At 40.2% G+C, this 17954-nt stretch overlaps 1 protein-coding gene across 1 annotated transcript in view; it reads left to right on the top strand.

Moving 5' to 3' along the window:
• Positions 1-1555: 1555 nt before the first annotated feature.
• The window catches only part of PLCE1 (phospholipase C epsilon 1), a 363784-nt gene continuing 347385 nt past the window's right edge, over positions 1556-17954 (top strand). The window contains exon 1 of the mRNA XM_007951283.2: positions 1556-2761. Coding sequence (XP_007949474.1) covers positions 1556-2761 — 1206 coding nt within the window. The remainder of the gene's footprint in view (positions 2762-17954) is intronic.

The following is a 17954-nucleotide window of genomic DNA, read 5'->3' on the forward strand; positions in this document are numbered from 1 at the left end:
CAGGACAGAAAATAACAGATGCTGGCAAGGTTGTGGAGAGATTGAGACTGTCATACACTGCTGGTGGGACTGTAAAATGATACAACCACTGTGGAAAACAGTATAGTGATTCCTTAAAAAGTTGGGATTAGAAATGCCATTTGATCCAGCAATCCCATTACTAGGTATATATCCCAAGAAATGAAAGCCAGAACAAGAACAGATATATGCATACCCATGTTCATTGCAGCACTATTTACAATAGTACAAAGATGGAAACAATCTAGGTGCCCATGAACAGACGGATGGATAACCAAGCTATTGTACATACACACAATGGAATACTATGCAACCCTAAAGAATAATGTAGAACCTGCAAAACACCACACAACATGGATGAACTTGAGGGATATTATGCTGAGTGAAATAAGTCAATCACATAAGGACAAATATTGTATTAGTTCTTTATTGTAAAAAGTCAAGGCAAGGTTTATAAATGAAAGGAAACTTTGTTGGTTACCAAGGGTTAGAGGGGAGGAGAGGGAACATTTCAAGGGGGGAAAAAAACCCTGAATAAATAAAGAGGAAACTGAAAAAAAAATCTTTATTTTTGATAGTTTTGCTAGATAACGAATTGTAGGATGACAGTATTTTTTTCTTTCAGTACTTTAAAGATTTGTTTTATTCTCTTCCAGTATGCATTATTTATGATAAGAAATCTGTTATCCTTATCTTTGTTCTTCTCTACTTAATGTGTCTTTTTCCCTAGCTTCCTTGGCCTCCCGGAATTCTCAACTTTTTCTGTTCAATTTAGGAAGAGCACTGGGTTCTACCTGAGTTCCTCTTCCCTACTCTGAAGCCTGGAAATTCTGTAGATAGTAAGCTAAGGCATTTTTAGGGCTCAATTAATTTATTTTTCTCTTCCATCAGGGGTCACTATCCTGTGTTGCCCATAGTCCAATGTCTGAAAACCACTTTTTTTTTTCTCCTGATTTTTTAAATTGTTTAAGATGGAAGTGTGGACTTAGTTCCTGTCTAGAAGCAGAAGTTTTGAAATGTTAAATTGAAAAAAAAAAAAAAAAAGAAAGAAACATTAAAACTAATTTCTGATTGTAAAACTCTTTCCTCAAATTGGTACATATATTTGCATCAGCTTAGATTTATGAACTCATTTTACAAGATCCGTTTATTACCATTGTGTTTGACATTATCCCTTTTCTTGCAGAGCATATGAAAACTGGATTTTAAAATGATTGCAAGTTGGTGATGGACCAGAGTTACAGAATGCAATCTCAGATAAAAGTCTTCAAAAGAATTTGCTTCAAATAACAGAGGAAAGAAAATTGATTTACCAACTTAAAATCCTAATGCACAATTAGGATTTTACATGATAGGAAGTTATAACTGGAGAAATTTATTTGGCTTTTGTTGCACTTGAATGAAAGGAATTGTCATTTTTTTCCAAAGAACTTGTATATATGAGATTATTTTAATGACCATTCATTTTATAAAAATCTTGTTATGATCACCAGAGTAGAGAAAAAGAGCAATAGGTGAAACCTGTGTGTTGGTCAAGATGACTTCTAAAGAAATGGCAGCTTCTGTTCTCATGTCTGTGTCTCAGAGAAAAGTGGTGTCTGCTCAGTCAGCTGCAGATGAAAGTAGTGAAAAGGGCTCAGACGTCAGGGTTCTGAAGGCACACACTACCAGTCAGAGTGGACAGACTTCTCACACCATCTCATGCCTGAACAAACTTAAAAAGGAATCTTCTGGAAGCTCCTTGCCCCAGATTCTCTCAATAACAAGGGAGGAAATAATGAGCGATGAGAACAGTAATGAAAAGTGTTGGGAGAAAAGCATGCCAGATTCTGTGAAAAACCTTAACATTAACTGCAACAACATGTTGAAAAACCATCAGCATGGCCTTTCTCAGAGCCAGTTTTACAAAACGTGCAACTCTGTTGCAGAGGAAGGCCTGTGCTTAGAAACTGGAATTCCTTCTCCCCTGGAAAGAAAGGTGTTCCCTGGAATTCAGCTGGAAATAGGTGGACCTCCCATGGGCATCAGTCCTTTAGGAAATCAATCGGGAATCATGGAGACCAGCAGAGCACACTCGGACAGCAACATGGCTGTATTTCATTTTCATTATGAAGTTGACAGAAGAATGTCAGACACTTTATGTACCCTATCGGATAACTTAATTTTGGATGATTGTGGAAATTGTGTACCACTGCCTAGTGTTGGAGAGGAGCAGAAGAAAAATTACATGGCATATACTTGTAGGTTGGTGGAATTGGCAAAAAATTGTGATAATAAGAATGGGCATTTGCAGTGTGATCACTGTGACATCTTAAATGATAAATACTTGTGCTTTGAAGGTTCTTGCCAGAAGGTTAACATGGTATGTTCAAATGATAGCTTTTGCAGGGAAGATTCTACTGACAGTCCACCTGCTAAAACTTTTCTGAGCCATTTTGAGGATTTCCCTGATAATTGTGAAGATGGAGAAGAAGATTTCTTTAAAAGCAAGAAGGAGCGGTCTACTCTGTTAGTCAGAAGATTTTGTAAAAATGACAAGGAAGTTAAGAAATCTGTGTATACTGGGACAAGGGCAATTGTGAGAACACTACCTTCTGGCCACATTGGGCTGGGTGCTTGGAGTTACATTGTTCAGAAGAGAAATGGTCTCTTATTGCCTTGTGGGAGAATAATGGAACATCTGTCAACAGCAGCAATTAGGCAAGATGGGAGTTGTTCCCTATCAGAAGTCCAATGGCATCTGGTAAGAGTTTACGGTTTCTTTTGATCATTTCTTTAATCTTTGTCTTTGTAAAATTCAAACTGCCATTATCATAACTCATGAAAAATTTTAAGCTCTGTCAAATTATGGTCCTTAGGGGAGACATTTATAGTTATAGGAAACTGGTAGACCTAACTGTTGTCAAAATTGAGTTAACTCCTCAACAGTATAAGTGACAAAATACACATGTGCCATTGGGAGTAGAGAGATCAGGGAGAGTCTCTGGTTCCTGAATGCAGGATTACAAAACAAAGATTCCTGGTAGTGGAAAAATGAACCAAACACTGCTTGTTTAGTTGTGTCCTTCAGACATACATACTTACGTCCTCTTCTACCATGTAGTTCATTGTTGTTTTCAGATTAGAAGATGTAAAGGCACTCAAATCTGGCTTCCTATATTTTCCAACCAATTGTCCTAATTTCTTCTTGTAGGCATTCTTTACCTTTTATATGCTGTAGACCTTTAATGGAGGGTGGAGCTTATGGACCCCTTCTTACAGTAAGGCTTTTAAATGCATCAGATAAAATACAAAATATCATAAAGTAAATAAATTATGTAGAAATACATTTATCTTTTTGAAAATCTGAAATAACAGTATAGGTGATTCTCTATTAATGTGCTAAAAGAATGGCATCAAGTGATGTGATAACTATCATAATTTTAAAGTAGTGATGAATATCAGTGAGGTAACTAACAATCCTGGTTAACCTGGGCCTTCTCAGATTTAACACTGGAAGTCCTACATCCCAGAAAGCCCCTCAGTCCTAGGGGAACTGCAGTGGTTGGTCACACTACATGTAAACAATGTTTTAGGATATCTATCACATTCATAAGAGCTTTGGTAGCATAGTGCCTAAGGCACTTGACTGCTAACCAGAAGGCTGGTGGTTCAAACCCACCAGCCATTCCTCGGAAGGAAGGTTGGGCAATCTACTTCCATAGTGATACCGCCTTGGAAACCCAAGGAAGGGTTGCTGTGAGTCGGGTCTGACTCGATGGCACATAACAACAACAAAAACAACATCATATTTATAACATGATGTGGAACTATCTGTGATTTCTGTTGGTCATGAGTACTGCTAATGACTACTTAGATTTGTTGCCTCAATTCCTAATGCAAGGAAATGCTAAATTTCCATTTGAGATAAGTGAAAATAGAAGTTTTTCCTCTTTTCCAGTCAAATTTTCAAGTCCTCTCAACTTTATTCACTGAACTCCCTCTTTAAATTAATAATCCCACTCAAGAAATACAGATGGCCAGACCTTTTTGAACTGGATTCTTATATATGAAGACAGCTCTATGTGTCTTCCTCGTTTTTCCTTCTTGACTAAACAGCCCTGCTTTTTCCCACTGTTCTTTTGTGAAACTGTTTCTAGAACTCTCAAAGTCTATTTTGCCATAGTCCCCTTGAAACCTGGCCTCAGAAACAAACACACAGTCACACGTCTAGGAAAAAAAAATCCATTTTATTGAAATATAATTAGAACATTTTTATTTTCATCAATATCATCAATCATGTACTCAACTCACTGCTGTCAAGTTGGATCCAACTCATAGCAATCCCTCCTTGGGTTTCTGAGGTGATATCGCTATGGAAGTAGATTGCCCAGTCTTTCTTCCAAGGAGTGGCTGGGCTTTGAACCTCCAACTTTCTGGTTAACAACCAAATGCCTTAGGCACTACGCCACCAGAGCTCCTTCTTGGTCAAACCAAAAAAACCAAACTCACTGCCGTGGAATTGGATCTGACTCATAGCAAGCCCTCCTTGGGTTTCCGAGGCAGTATCATTGTGGAAGTAGATTGCCCAACCTTCCTTCTGAGGAGTGGTTGGTGGATTTGAACTGCCAGCCTTCTGGTTAGCAGTCATATGTTAGGTACTGTGTACCTAACATTTATTGACCCTTCAACATGTACCAGTCTTTGGGCTGAATGCTTTACATATTTGATTTCCTGAAGTCACCTATACTAACTTCATTGTATTGCTAAGGAAACTGAGTCTCAGGGAAGTCATGTGTCTTCTCCAAACTCACTTACCCAGTAAGTGCTGTGACTAGGATTGTCATACAGGTAACTTCTATTCTTAGGTCACTTCTCAAGGTTCAGAAAAGAATAAAACTTATAGTAAGATTTTAAAGGAATAGAAGAATTGTGTTCATTTCAGAGTGTGAACTGAGTAGCTACATTCATCAATGTGCATGGCGTCTCATTCTAGCTTCTGTTAAATATGCTGGTTCTCAACCCTTGGTTATCCTTTAGAATCACTGGGGGAGTTCTTAAAACATACCAGCATCCAGCCCCCCTGCCAAACCCATTGAATTAGAATCACTGGGGAAGAGCACAGACTGGGTATTTTTTCAGAGTTCTTCTGGTGATGCTCCAGAGCATCTATTCTATGGCTAGGAGCTTTAACTGAGCTCATTGCTTTTTAGGTCGGGACATTTTGGGAATATTTGCTCTGCCCTAAAGACTGTGACCCTACTTGGACTCTCAGGAATGTCAGGGCTGACCTTGTACTCTGCCTGAAAAGTAGAAGCCTGCAGATCCTTCTTTCTATGCATTTGACTGCTCACACCCAGCAAATGGGAGCTGCCTTGTTTCTGTATCTCAACATGAAACCTGAGGCACAGGTCAGGTGATTTCAGCTACCCACACACTCCTCAGCTCTGCTGTCTGAATTTTATCTGCACAGGGAGAAAGGAGCCTATCACTGGGATGTATGTCCCCTCTTCTGGGCTGTGCCCTGTGACAACTCGTCCAATATACCCTTCAAGGATGCTGCTACCGAAAGTAACATGTCCTTTCATTTAAAAAGGCAGTGATTAAAGCTGAACATTAAGAACAGTACAGAATTTTAACTATAGTGAAGTGAATGGAGCGAATTGCTTCAGAATCATTACAGGAATTCCTCCACATGAAGGTTATGAATCTGGTGTAAATTTCAGAATAATTTTTGGCATGCCTGCATTCATTCCTCAGTTTACCTTTTTGCAGTCCTGCCCCTTTTTCTAAGGATGTTTACTAGTCCCTAGCTCAAACCTGCCCTTTTTAGTCAGGGACCCAAAACAAGCAAACAAAAAACCCCACTGCTGAATCGATTCCAACTCATAGCGACCCTTTAGAGCAGAGTAGAACTGCTCCACAGGGTTTTCAAGACTGTAAATCTTTATGCAGATTGTCTCATCTTTCTCCCAGGGAGTGGCTGGTGGGTTCAATCCACCAACCTTTTGGTTAGCAGCCAAATGCTTTAACCACTACACCACCAAAGAGAGCCCCTATGAATTGTTTCTTTCACCTAAAAAATGCAGACCCTGATATTATGCTGTTGTTCCTGGTTTCTGACTACTATTTTACATCTTTCCATCCTGGTTCCTCCAATTAAATTGTAAATTTATTAAGGGCAAGAAATGGATCTTACCCCTTTTCTATTCTTCATGAATCTCCCTTTTATCCCCCCCAAGAGTTGCCATGAACCTGATTCCAATTAATGGAGACCCCGTGTGTGTCAGAGTAGAACTGTTCTCGTTGAGTTTTTAATGCCTGGGTTTTCGGAAGTAGATCACCAGGCCTTTCTTCTGAGGTGCCACTTGGTGGACTGGAACCACCGACCTTCGGTTAGCAGCCAAGCGTGTTAACCAATTGCACCTCCAGGGACACCCTATTCTCCACAAGGTAAGGTTAACGTCAGGTGTATAAAAAGCAGGACGTGTCATGATTAGAAATGTAGTCTTTGGAGTCAGTCTGTTTGAACTTACATTATGACTCTTGTCTTCACTGCTTTCCAGCAGTGTGACCTTAGGCAAGGTGTTTAATCTCTTTGTCCCTAACTCACTTTATATATAAACTGCGAGTGATGAGGTTATTGTGGGGATTACCTGAGCTGCTACCTGCAGTCTTCACCACAGTGCCCAGCCTGGTGTGATGCTGCTGTTCTCACTCTGGCCATTTATTACCTGCTTTGTGAACAGGTGCACATTCGGCCTCACCTGTCCTTTGCTAGCTTCTTGCACAGTGACGTTTACTGCCTTATGAATTTGAATGTGTGGTCCTCAGTCTAGGACATGGTAGCTTGAACACTCCTTCCCACACATTTAAAGAATGTTATTTGTCCAATTAATTCCTTGGTCTCCCATTTTTTATTTTTTTCCTGGATGTGTTGGTCCAAATTAATTTATCCAGCTAATTTATATTTGCACAGCTGTGTAGAGAAGAATAGATTTGAAAGGAAGACATCAGTGAGGATTGATGCTTGCTGACTGACTAACTTTATTGGTGTCCTCCTCCCCTGCTTGTGAATAATTAAAAGCCCTAGCCCATATCCTGTTACTGTTATCCTCCCTTTCTTCTGCTCCAGATTTATTGGCTCCACAGGACGGGACATTTTGGCAAGTGGCTAATGTCTCCAGGTTAAAGGTTAGTTAAGAGTGTTTTCCTGTTTAAACAATTTTCTCCCTGCCTGAATTTTGGGGGAGTTTAGATACACAGAGTTAGCTTGCATGTGAGTACAAGTAGTTCCTGCTGGATTGGTTCATGTAACCTGAGTTCCACATGCACTAATGATGGAACACAAAGAAAGCAAGGGTGACCAGGGCAGAAATTCCCCCGGCATTTGTATTATCACATCATTGATTTCATTGCCTTAATCCACAAGAGGGTTTACTGTACAAGAATGTGTACATTAAAATAGAAGAAATTTTATTTTCTAAAAAATTAGACTGAAAAAATAAACAAAAAATGCAAGGCCAAAAATCAGCTTCTATGTTAATAGTTTGCTCTTCTAGATTCTTCTTCTAAAATGTGTCTTTCTTCTTCATACTTTATTCTACTCTCTAGCTCAGCAAATGGAACTCAATGATGATTTTTTGAGTGTCTGGCAAAAATGCGTATGTGGGTTTCTATGTTCCAGAGTCTACATTTTGTCTCTTTCAAATTGAACTGAAGCTGAATTTTGGTAGCAAGATAGTGTGTAAAAGGACCAAATGACAATAAATGTATCTTCTAAATTATATCTTTTATGGATGATCAAATTTCCATTTCAGTCGTAGCCAGCTTTTAGCTTTGCTGTCTAGTGTTGTAAGAGCTGGCTATTGAAATAACAGCATGTCTTGTTTTCTGGTCTGGAAATTTGGTCATTCCTAGGTTGGGTAGGGGGTGACTAAACTTCTGGGCCAGATAACAAGACAAGCTGTTATTTCAATAGCCAGCTCTTACAACACTGGACAGCAAAGCTAGGGTGGGTACAGGACCTCTGGTGGCATTGTACCTAAGGCTTTGTTGTTGTTGTTGTTGTTATGTGCCGTCGAGTCAGACCCGACTCATAGTGACCCCTCCTTGGGTTTCCGAGGCAGTATCACTACGGAAGTAGATTGCCCCACCTTCCTTCCGAGGAGTGGCTGGTGGGTTTGAACCGCCAGCCTTCTGGTTAGCAGTCAATTGCCTTAGTCACTATGCTACCAGAGCTCCTAAGGCATTTGACTGCTAACAAGAAAGCTGGTGGTTCAAAACCACCAGCCACTCCTTGGAGGGAAAATGGGACTATCTACTTCCGTAACGATACTGCCTCAGAAACCCAAGGAGGGGTTGCTATGAGTTGGATCTGACTCGATGGCAGTGAGAGTTAGGTTGGGTACAGTTTGGACTTTGACATCATTAAAATGTAGCAGGGTGCTGAGGCTAAGCTGAATGCCCTGTGTGGTGGCATGGCATGCTGCCTGCTCTGTTACTGAGGGTTGTGTTGAATTCATGTCATGGGTACTAGACAATGTTGTCGGTTCCTGCTGAGCACAGTGAAAGGTAGTCCAGCTCCAGTCAGCCCTGGGCCATTTAGTCACGTCTAGTGCATCAGTCACATAACAACAACAACAACAACAGTGTGTCAGTGGAAAATGTGATGGGCTGTCAGAGGCTGACGCTGTGATGACTGGACTATTTTCTTTCATTAGCTGCATTGGGGCAGTTTGGGATATGTTTTCTTCCATATCTCAAAATAATAACAATAATAATAATAATAATAACTCACATTTACTGGAACCCTGAGACTATGGCCCTTAGACACCCTTCAGGTCTGGAACTGAACTCATCTCCGTGGCTCAGCTTTCAACCAAATGATAGACAGAACTATAGTGTGAACAATAACACCAGGGAGACATGCACTCCTTCAAACAATCAACCACATGAATCAAAAGTGCAGCCTCTGCCAGGAGTGAAGCTCAGAAGGCAGAAAGGGATAGGAGAGAAGGACGAATAGAAATGATGAACACGGGGGAAATGGGAAGAGTGCTGTTACATCATGGGAATTGCAATCAATGTCACAAAACACAGTGTGTATGAATTGTTGAATGAAAAATCAATATACTCTGCAAACTTTCACTCAAATCACACCTTGAAGAATGCACCATATTTTCACATGTAATGTGTATAGCAAGCACAGGAAACTAACACGGAAGGTAGCCGTGTGGTGTTATAACCATATAACACACGCATTACTTGTATAAAAATATGGTAATCAGTGTGAATTGTGCATGTGGAAACAGTTGAATTGGTATATGTTTTCTGTGTGTATTTTCAACAAGAAAATAAAATTATTTTTTTAAAAACATCTCATCCCTTTTCTTTTAACCTAACATTATATAAGTTTCTTTGAATCACAGGATTAATGAGTATACCCAGCTATACTGATGTGGATTGTAGTTGTATCCTCTGAGAATATTATTGTATATATAAATGCTGGTCCGTATGTTAAATAGGCTCAAGCTGTTGTGTTCTTTGTGTTCCAGTTCGGTTTTGTAGTTTATCTCCTCGATTGTTATTACCTCTCACTTCTCCTTGCCAGCAGTTAGAAATAGCAACTATTATGCCAGGTGCCATTACTTTCTAAATGACCTCTTTCAGCTGGTGTATGTAAAGAAACTAGTTAACCAGGCTTGCATTGAAGGTAAATTGGAGAGAACTGAACTCAGTAAAAATCTGAAGGCCTGTCTTAAGAGGAAGATTATTTAATGAAAGCCACTTGGCAATTCAGAGGCCTTTCTTTACATGCTTCTGGGTACATAGTTGTGTTTTGGGTGATGGTTCTTCTGGTCAAGGACTCATGTCTGAATACTATTGATATCATCCAGTCATTCTTTACATGAACCGTGCCCACTTTTGGCCACAGGAACTCTCTGGGTAGCAGCTATAAGAGTGTGGGCTGCAGAACCACAGCACCAGCTCTGCCACATATTTGCTTTGTGATCTGAAGCAAGCCATTTAACCTCTCTGACCTCAGTTTTCTCATCTGTATAAGAGATAGTAATAGTATATTCCTGATGGGGTCGTTGCAAGGAGTTAATGAGCTAATAATGCATATGAAGTGTTTGGTACAGTGCTGGGTATAAAATAAAGACTTAATGTATTAAGGAGTCCTGGTGGTGCAACGATTAAGTGCTTGACTGATAACCCAAAGGTTGGTGGTGTGAACCCACCCAGTGGCTCTGCATCGAAAGACCTGGTGGTTGGATCCCGTAAAGATACAACCTAAAAAGCTCAATGGGGAAGTTCTGCTCTGTCACATGAGGGTGGCTATGAGTTGGAATCAAATTGATGGCAGCTTTGGTGGCATAGTGCCTAAGACACTTACTTGACAGCTAACCAGAAGGCTGGTGGTTCAAACCCACCAGCCACTCCTCAGAAGGAAGTTTGGCAATCTACTTCCATAGTGATACTTTCTCGGAAACCCAAGAGCAGTCTCTATGAGTTGGTTCTGACTTGATGGCATATAACAACAACAACAAGATTATCATTAGTAGTAGTATAGATTTTCTTTTCCTTTTCCATCACATTCCCTCTTTATTCCTTTTTGTTTTGTTTTGTTTTCTCTTTGCTGATCCTTTGGCCAGCCCCTACCCCACCCCAGTCTCTCTATTTCCTTGTTTCTGAGTAGTTGCTTTAGCAGTAAGATTAGAGTTAGTGTTCAAAGACAAGTTCATACTCAAACGGCTCATAGACGCTATGTGATAGGGCACATGTCTTCCCCTTCTCCCCATTGCTGTCCAAACCCTGGCTGTATCCTCCTGGGTGTCCATACACAACTGTTTTCATTTCTGAGCCTCCGTGCAGTTGCTTCTCTCTGCTGAGAACAAGGGTTGGTAAACTGTGGCTCATGGACAAAATCTGGCTGGCAGTTTTTATATAACTTGCAAGCTAAAAATGATTTATATAGTTTTAGAGTTGAAAAAAAAAATAAAAGAAGAAGACTATTTTAAGACATGTGAAAATTATGTGAAATTCAAATTTCAGTCTATAAAGTTTATCAACATGCCCTGGTGGCACAACAGTTAAGTGCTTGGCTGCTAACTGGTAGGTTAGGTTTGAACTCACCCAGCAACTTTGTGTGGAAAAGACCTAGAGATCTCCTTCCATGAAGATTACAGCCATGAAATCCCCATGGGGCTGTTCTACTCGGTCTGGGGTTGCTGTGAGTCAGAATGCACTCAGCAGCACACAACAACAACATAAAGTTTACTGGAGCCCAGCCATAGTCATTCTTCTATCTATTGTCTGTAGCTGCTTTCACGGTATAATGGCAGAGTTAAGTAGCTAAGACAGAGATTGTATGGCCAGCAAAATTAAAATATTTATTATCTGTTCTGTTACAGAAAAAGCTTCCTGCTCCTGGCTTAGAGTACCCCTCTCTGCCTGACTAATTCCTACCCATCCTTCAAGCCTGAGCTTAGAATTTACTCTAAGTGATCTTCCCTAACCAACTCCCTCCCCCTGATCCCAAACCCCAATCCAGAATTTCCCTGTCAGTGCTCAATACATATTTCTTAAATGACTACCACAATGAAAAAAAATACCAAAAGGCGGTTTCCACCCTTTCTTTCCCCAGGCTCAGTGCAGGCTCATTAGCTGTCCTCCCTTTGACCCTCAGAACTTGGAACCAGATCCTTTGTGCAATGCCTAGGATAGAATTTTTCCACTGAAATTCAAAAGAGCCTTTGTTAGTCCTGTGAACCCAGAGATCCATGCTTGTCACCTCCATAGACTTGACCTAAAATACAAAGAAGTGTTACAGTTGATACTACCTTGTCCCTTGTCCCCCACTTCAACTGGCTGTAAAAATCCTTGGGAAAGTTTCTAAAAGTTGTGTGTTTACAAAGGAGTACCAGAGACTAGGGTATTTTGCATTGGGCTGGGGAAAGGAACCCTCTCCTCTGAAAACCCTAGAGCTCAAGCCCTGCTCTTTGGAACTCTAGGCCCAAACCACAGACTGAAAGGAACCCTGCTCTGTTTCTCAGTTGTGATCAGGGATGCGTGGTAGTGAAGGGATAGGGCATCATGCTGTATTTGTAAGTTGGACAGCTCCATCTTGGAGTTTGATTAGTATTTGGCCATTTCCTCCAAACCATCTAACTACAATTAATCTCAATAAGAGACTCAAAGCAGCATCTTCCTGTCCTAAAATGACTAGAATACCAGTTCCAGCTTTGCCATTAACTGGTTGTGTGACCTTGAGCAAGTCATTTTAGGGCAAGAGAGTTTAGTTCTATTGGGTGTAAAAGGAGAGTGAAGGCAGACAAATACTGTGAATTATCTAGTGCCTATTATGCACTAGATATTGTGTATTGGATTTGCATATATTAATTAGACAAATTATAATTTACATGTTTTCCTCTCAACTGTAAAAGGTCTGTGACTTCCTGATTTAAATCCTGACACTGGTTTTTGGGTTGGGAGAATATTCGACCTCCTTAGCAGTACCTCCTGGAGACTTGATTTAAAGTGAATTTTGTTGCTGTCCTATACTTGGTGTAGTAAAAGGGCAGAGACATGCTCCTTCATCATTGTCTAAGCCCTAAAAGGCTTACAAAGTAAGAATAAAACACCATGCACTTTCTGGGCCAATATTGTGTGCCAGGCACTGTGCTTTCTAATTGATTTTTCTTTCATTTTTCTGTTCTACAAGGTAGGTATTAATAATATGCCTATTTAACAGATAAATATCCTCATTTCAGAGATTAATATCCCCATTTTGTACTTAGAGAGTATAAGCAATGTGACCAGAGTCACACCATGTGAGGACTTGAACTCATCTCACTGCTTCCAAAGCCTATGCTCTTAACTGCTCCTCAGACCTTCCTCTGGAAGATTCTGATGTAACTCACTCTTATAACTTGGCAGAGGCAGAAGTTCTCCTATTAAATGTGCAAATGTTGAACTGGATGAGTCCCTGAGTTGTTCCTTTCTTCAAATGTGAGCTGGGTGTGACCGCTGGATGAAACAGGAGACATGGGGAACAATACCAATCCTTAATGTGAGGGGTGTGCTGGCTATTGAAATGGCTAAGATTTATTTTTATGACTTAGCCTGCTAGGGGGAGGAAACCAAGCCTGAAGGTTTGAATATTTTACTGAATTTCTGTAATTTAGAAGTCCATTAAAAAAGGTTTATAAGTAAGTAAGCAAGAACAAAGTGCAAAGCAAACTATACACACCTGACTCACAATCTATAGCTTATTCATGGTCATGCTGCATACCCCAAACAGCCAGGATGGTAATTTCATATTTTTCCATTTTAATTGAAAGTTTTTTATCTTCAAGGATTCTGACCAGCTGACCTGACTAGGAAAAACATTACTCAGTACCATATCTTTTCATAGTCATACCATTAAAATGAAGATTTCACCTACTTCACAGGGTTGGGATGCAGGAGAAAAACTTGAGCTGGTTGTATATTCAAGTGCTTAGCAAATACTGTACAATCTCCCTGCACCTCACTTTTCTCCTCTTACTCCATGCTCTAAGGATGTGGTTCCTTTTGGAGTGAGATACCTGAAGAAGAAGGGAACCCAAAACGACTGCAGAAATATCTAGAATAGGCAAATGCATAGAACAGAGTTTATTATTTATTACCAGGAATGGGAAGGGATGAGGATGGGGAGTTATTGCCTGAGGGGTACTGAGCTGCTATTTGGAGTGATGACAGCATTTTGGAAATAGATGGTGGCGACAGTTGTACCATATGGTCAATGTAATTAATGTCCCTGGGTTGTACATTTAAAAATGGTGAAAAAGACTATTTTTTTTTAAATATATATGTATATATATCCTACCACATAAAATTAAAGTAAAACAAAACAATAAATCCTACTATGGAGGCAGTAAAACAAAACAAGAGGCCGCCCGTTTCTTTCATAAATGCTGCAAGCATTGAGTCAAATCTACTTACCAAAATCCAACTCTTTAGTTTTCATTTCATGGTGCTGGCCTAGTTTTAATAACTTCATTTTCAACTTGAGATTAGGTAACTTTTATTGCCAGCACCTAGTTCAGCTTATCCCTGTGGTTTAATAGAATATAGAATCAATCTGTTAGTAGACTAAGTTGAGTAGTTCAGCTTCAGGAAGATTTAGCACCATATTATGAATGCTGACGCTTTAATAGGGAGTGTGAATGTACCTCGAGAGCCAGCATGTGGGAGTTTGGCAGCTGCAAGGCCCCATAGCTTCAGTTTTTCCAGATTGTGTACCGTTCCATCAAGTAGTAATTTCTTAGTCTTAAAAACTCTCTTCTAGAATAAGGGGAAAATTCATTTCTGTTCTAAATTGGTGAATCTGAAACTTGTTTAGTAGCAAATGCATTATTTTTCTCTTTAACAAGGCCAAGAGAATGGTCTCAGGCCCTGGACGGACCAGCCAGTTCTTCTTTTTGATAGCCACAAACCAAATATGGGCACCATAATGTGGTATGACTCTGGGATGCCTGATGTTTTGAGGATAATGCCATTATTATGGTGACCATATTTTCCAAATAAAAAATTGGGAGCTTTTTATTGAGAGGACAAAGGGGCAGGATATTTGAAATTGAGACTGTTCCAGGAAATCCAGAATGAATGGTCTTGGTCACAATATAAAGGAAAAAAGAATGTGAGTAAACCAGTGAAAACCTACTTTGTTGCTCGAAAAATCAGGAGCCTCTGAGTGAATGACTTGATAATGTGGCAAAGACAACATAGTAAAAGCCCAGAACGAATCCTGTGAATGTTTTTCTCAGAGTTCTTGTTTTTCTGTATTTTTGCCAAGCATTTGGTTGTCACTATGCTTTCTGGAAGTGTGAAGGTAATGAGATAGATGTATTTGAAACATCAGGGCATACTCAGCTACATGAGGGTCGTCCCTTTCCAAGGAATCATCTCAAAAGGCTGACCCCATGTTCCATTTATGCTGCTACTGCTCAGAATGTTTTCATCCCTTGAGCTTGGATTGAGATTTGAAAAATAGTTCATTCAGGCATCCTGGTGAATGCTACTTTGATTCAACAATGATGTATGACTGTGATGGAATAGGGATAATTTAGTGGGGTTCTTATAAACTAATTGGGTTGCACTTCCAAGTCTGGAAATGTTTTGAGCAAAGGTAAAATGATGTTTGTACACAACACAAACTTGAGCATAAACTTGATCATTGCTTCTTGGGTGTGCCTACTTTTCTTCAGTATTGATGGGCAGTTCAGAGGCACCCTTGGACCTGTAATACAACTTTGTGCAAATTAGAAAAGTCTATTCCTTTCAGGTGGACTTAGCCCTGTGGACACAAACTTGTGCTGCAAGGAAGATTGGCGTTTAGCCCCATTCCCTTGGCTAAGGTGCCTCTGAATGGTGTGCCTAACCATACGGGGTGATCCTGAGAAGTACCATGTGGAGTCAAATCAGAACAGCTACTGGAATCCAAGGATATGATTGTTTTTCTCTTGGATTCATTTATTGTGTGCCCAGGACAGTGGAATCCATTATATTTCAATGGCATAAAGTAGACAGAAATTAAACGAATTCATCATGAATGCATCTCTAGAGGGATGTAAAGCAATTAAATGAACTATAGCATTTTTGAGGAGCTCTGGTAGCATAGTGCCCAAGGCACTTGACTGCTAACCAGAAGGCTGGCAGTTCAAACCCACCAGCCACTCCTCGGAAGATGGGGCAATCTACTTCTTTGTGATACTGCGTTGGAAACCCAAGGAGGGGTCACTATGAGTCGGATCCAACTTGATGGCACATAACAACAACAACAACGTAGCATTTTTGAGCTGAAAGGCCCATCTTTACCCTTCTCCAGCCTCTCATTTATGGATAAAGTAGCCAAGGCCGAAACAGGTGACGGGGCCTTGACTAGGTTCACAAAGCTAATAGTGGAAGACATAACAGGAATCTGTTCTCTATAGACTCCTTCTCCTTATCTCTAAAACAGGATAAAAATATGTATATTTCTGATACAGCCTGTCACATAATAGATGGTCTATTAGTGTGAGTCCAGATGTCTATAGGTACCCCAGATCCAGGTTCCTAAAACACAGTTCCTACCCTGGAAGTGTTCGTGATGGGATGGTGAAGACAAGCATGTCATACTAGCTCTCATTTATTCCACTGTTTTCCCAGATTGTAAATAACCTTGGTTGGTACATATTTTAGAAGATTTGTCCAGTGTTCTGTGGTCCATTCTGGTTTTCATGGCTGATCCTAGCTACCATTATTTCTTTAACTTATTGGCTCATATTGTTACAATAACATTGTCAACTCTTTAAGTACTCCAAGATGCCCTTTTAATTTGCATGTAGCCAGGTTTTGTGAGTTCATTTCTCCCCTTAGTCTAGTTTCTTTCCATTCTTCACTTGGCAGGTAGCTCTCTCTGGTTAATGATCATAAGTTCTTCAAAGCATACACAGCAGCCGTGGGTCCCTCCCAGTCTCTCAGGAGGAGATTGTCTCTTGTTCTTTTACTCTTATTTATGAGAAGCAGAGCCAAATGTGAGATACCAAGCCCAGTAGGAGGGGCCAGACCTGGCCCAGGAGGAGCCTGCATGGCTTGGACTCTGAGGAATCGAGCCAGGAATCTGAGGCTCATAAAACATTACACGAGGTGCAACTATTGGTCTCTCCCAGTCTGGAGCAATGAGGAGTGAAGAAAAAAAAAAATGCATGGAAACAGTTAGTCCAAAGGATTAATGGATGACATGAACCTCAGCCTCCAAGACCCTGATCCAGAAGTTATAGTTCCCAGCTACCAATACTGACCTCTCTGAAAGTGGTCACAACAGATGGTCTTGGATAGAGTTGGAGGAAAATGTGGAACAAAACTCAAAATCATAAAAAATGGCCAGGCTTGCTGATCAGATGGAGACTGATGGAACCCTGAGACTATGGCCCTTAGTCACCCTTCAAGCCTGGAACTGGAACTTACCCCAGTGGCTCAATTCTCAGTCAAACAGTAGGTCTGTAAGGTGAGCAGTAATACCAGGGATAATGCACCCCTTAGAACAATCAATGAGATCAAAAAGGCAGCATTTGCCCAATGACAAAGTTCAGAAGGCAGGACAGGATAGCAAAGAAGGATGAATGGAAGCAGGAAACAGAGAGGAAGTGGGATGAGTGCTGTTATGTGGGAATTGCAGTCAATGTCATGAAATAAAAGTTGTATGAATTGTTGAATGCAAAACTGATTTGGTCTGTAAACTTTCACCAAAATCACAATAAATTTTTTTTTTAAAATATGACATTAAGAAAAGTCCTTTAAGTTAAAAATAAAAACATTAGCACAAGAAGGGCCTTAGAGACTATCAGGCCTAGCCCCTCACTTTGCAGAGGAGGAAACTGAGGCAATGCCTTTGCCCAGGTCCGGTCAGTTGTCCATTTCATAGCGAGGCCTAGAATCCAGATTGCTCTTAAGCCAGCTCTCCTGCCCCATCACAGGGTGCCAAGCACGATTTCTGATCCATGGGGTATGGAACTGAGCTGATCATATAACAGTTATTGAGAACTTAGTACTCTTAATGGCTAAATGTGTGAGCTTGGAAACTAAATTGCCTGGGTTCAGATTCTGGTGTTGCACTTACTAGCTGTGTCACATAATGAAGTTACTAAACCTCTCTTTGCCTCTGTTTCCTCACCTATAAAGTGGGAATACTAAGAGAACTTACCTCTTAAGGTTGATGTAAAAATTAATAAGTTGTTATATGTAAAATATTTAGAGCAGTATCTGCCACTATGTAACTATTTTATTTACTTACTCCTATCTCCTTTGACTCTTAATGGTTTTTTTTTTTATTATTATTAGGATTTGGGTGAAGATTTACAGAGTAAATTCACTTTTCATACAGCAGTTCACATATACTTTGTCTCATGTCATTGACCAAAATTTACAAT

Source organism: Orycteropus afer, unplaced genomic scaffold (genome assembly GCF_000298275.1).
Source record: "Orycteropus afer afer isolate SDZICR_OR568_19922 unplaced genomic scaffold, OryAfe1.0 scaffold00293, whole genome shotgun sequence".
Lineage (NCBI taxonomy): Eukaryota > Metazoa > Chordata > Mammalia > Tubulidentata > Orycteropodidae > Orycteropus > Orycteropus afer.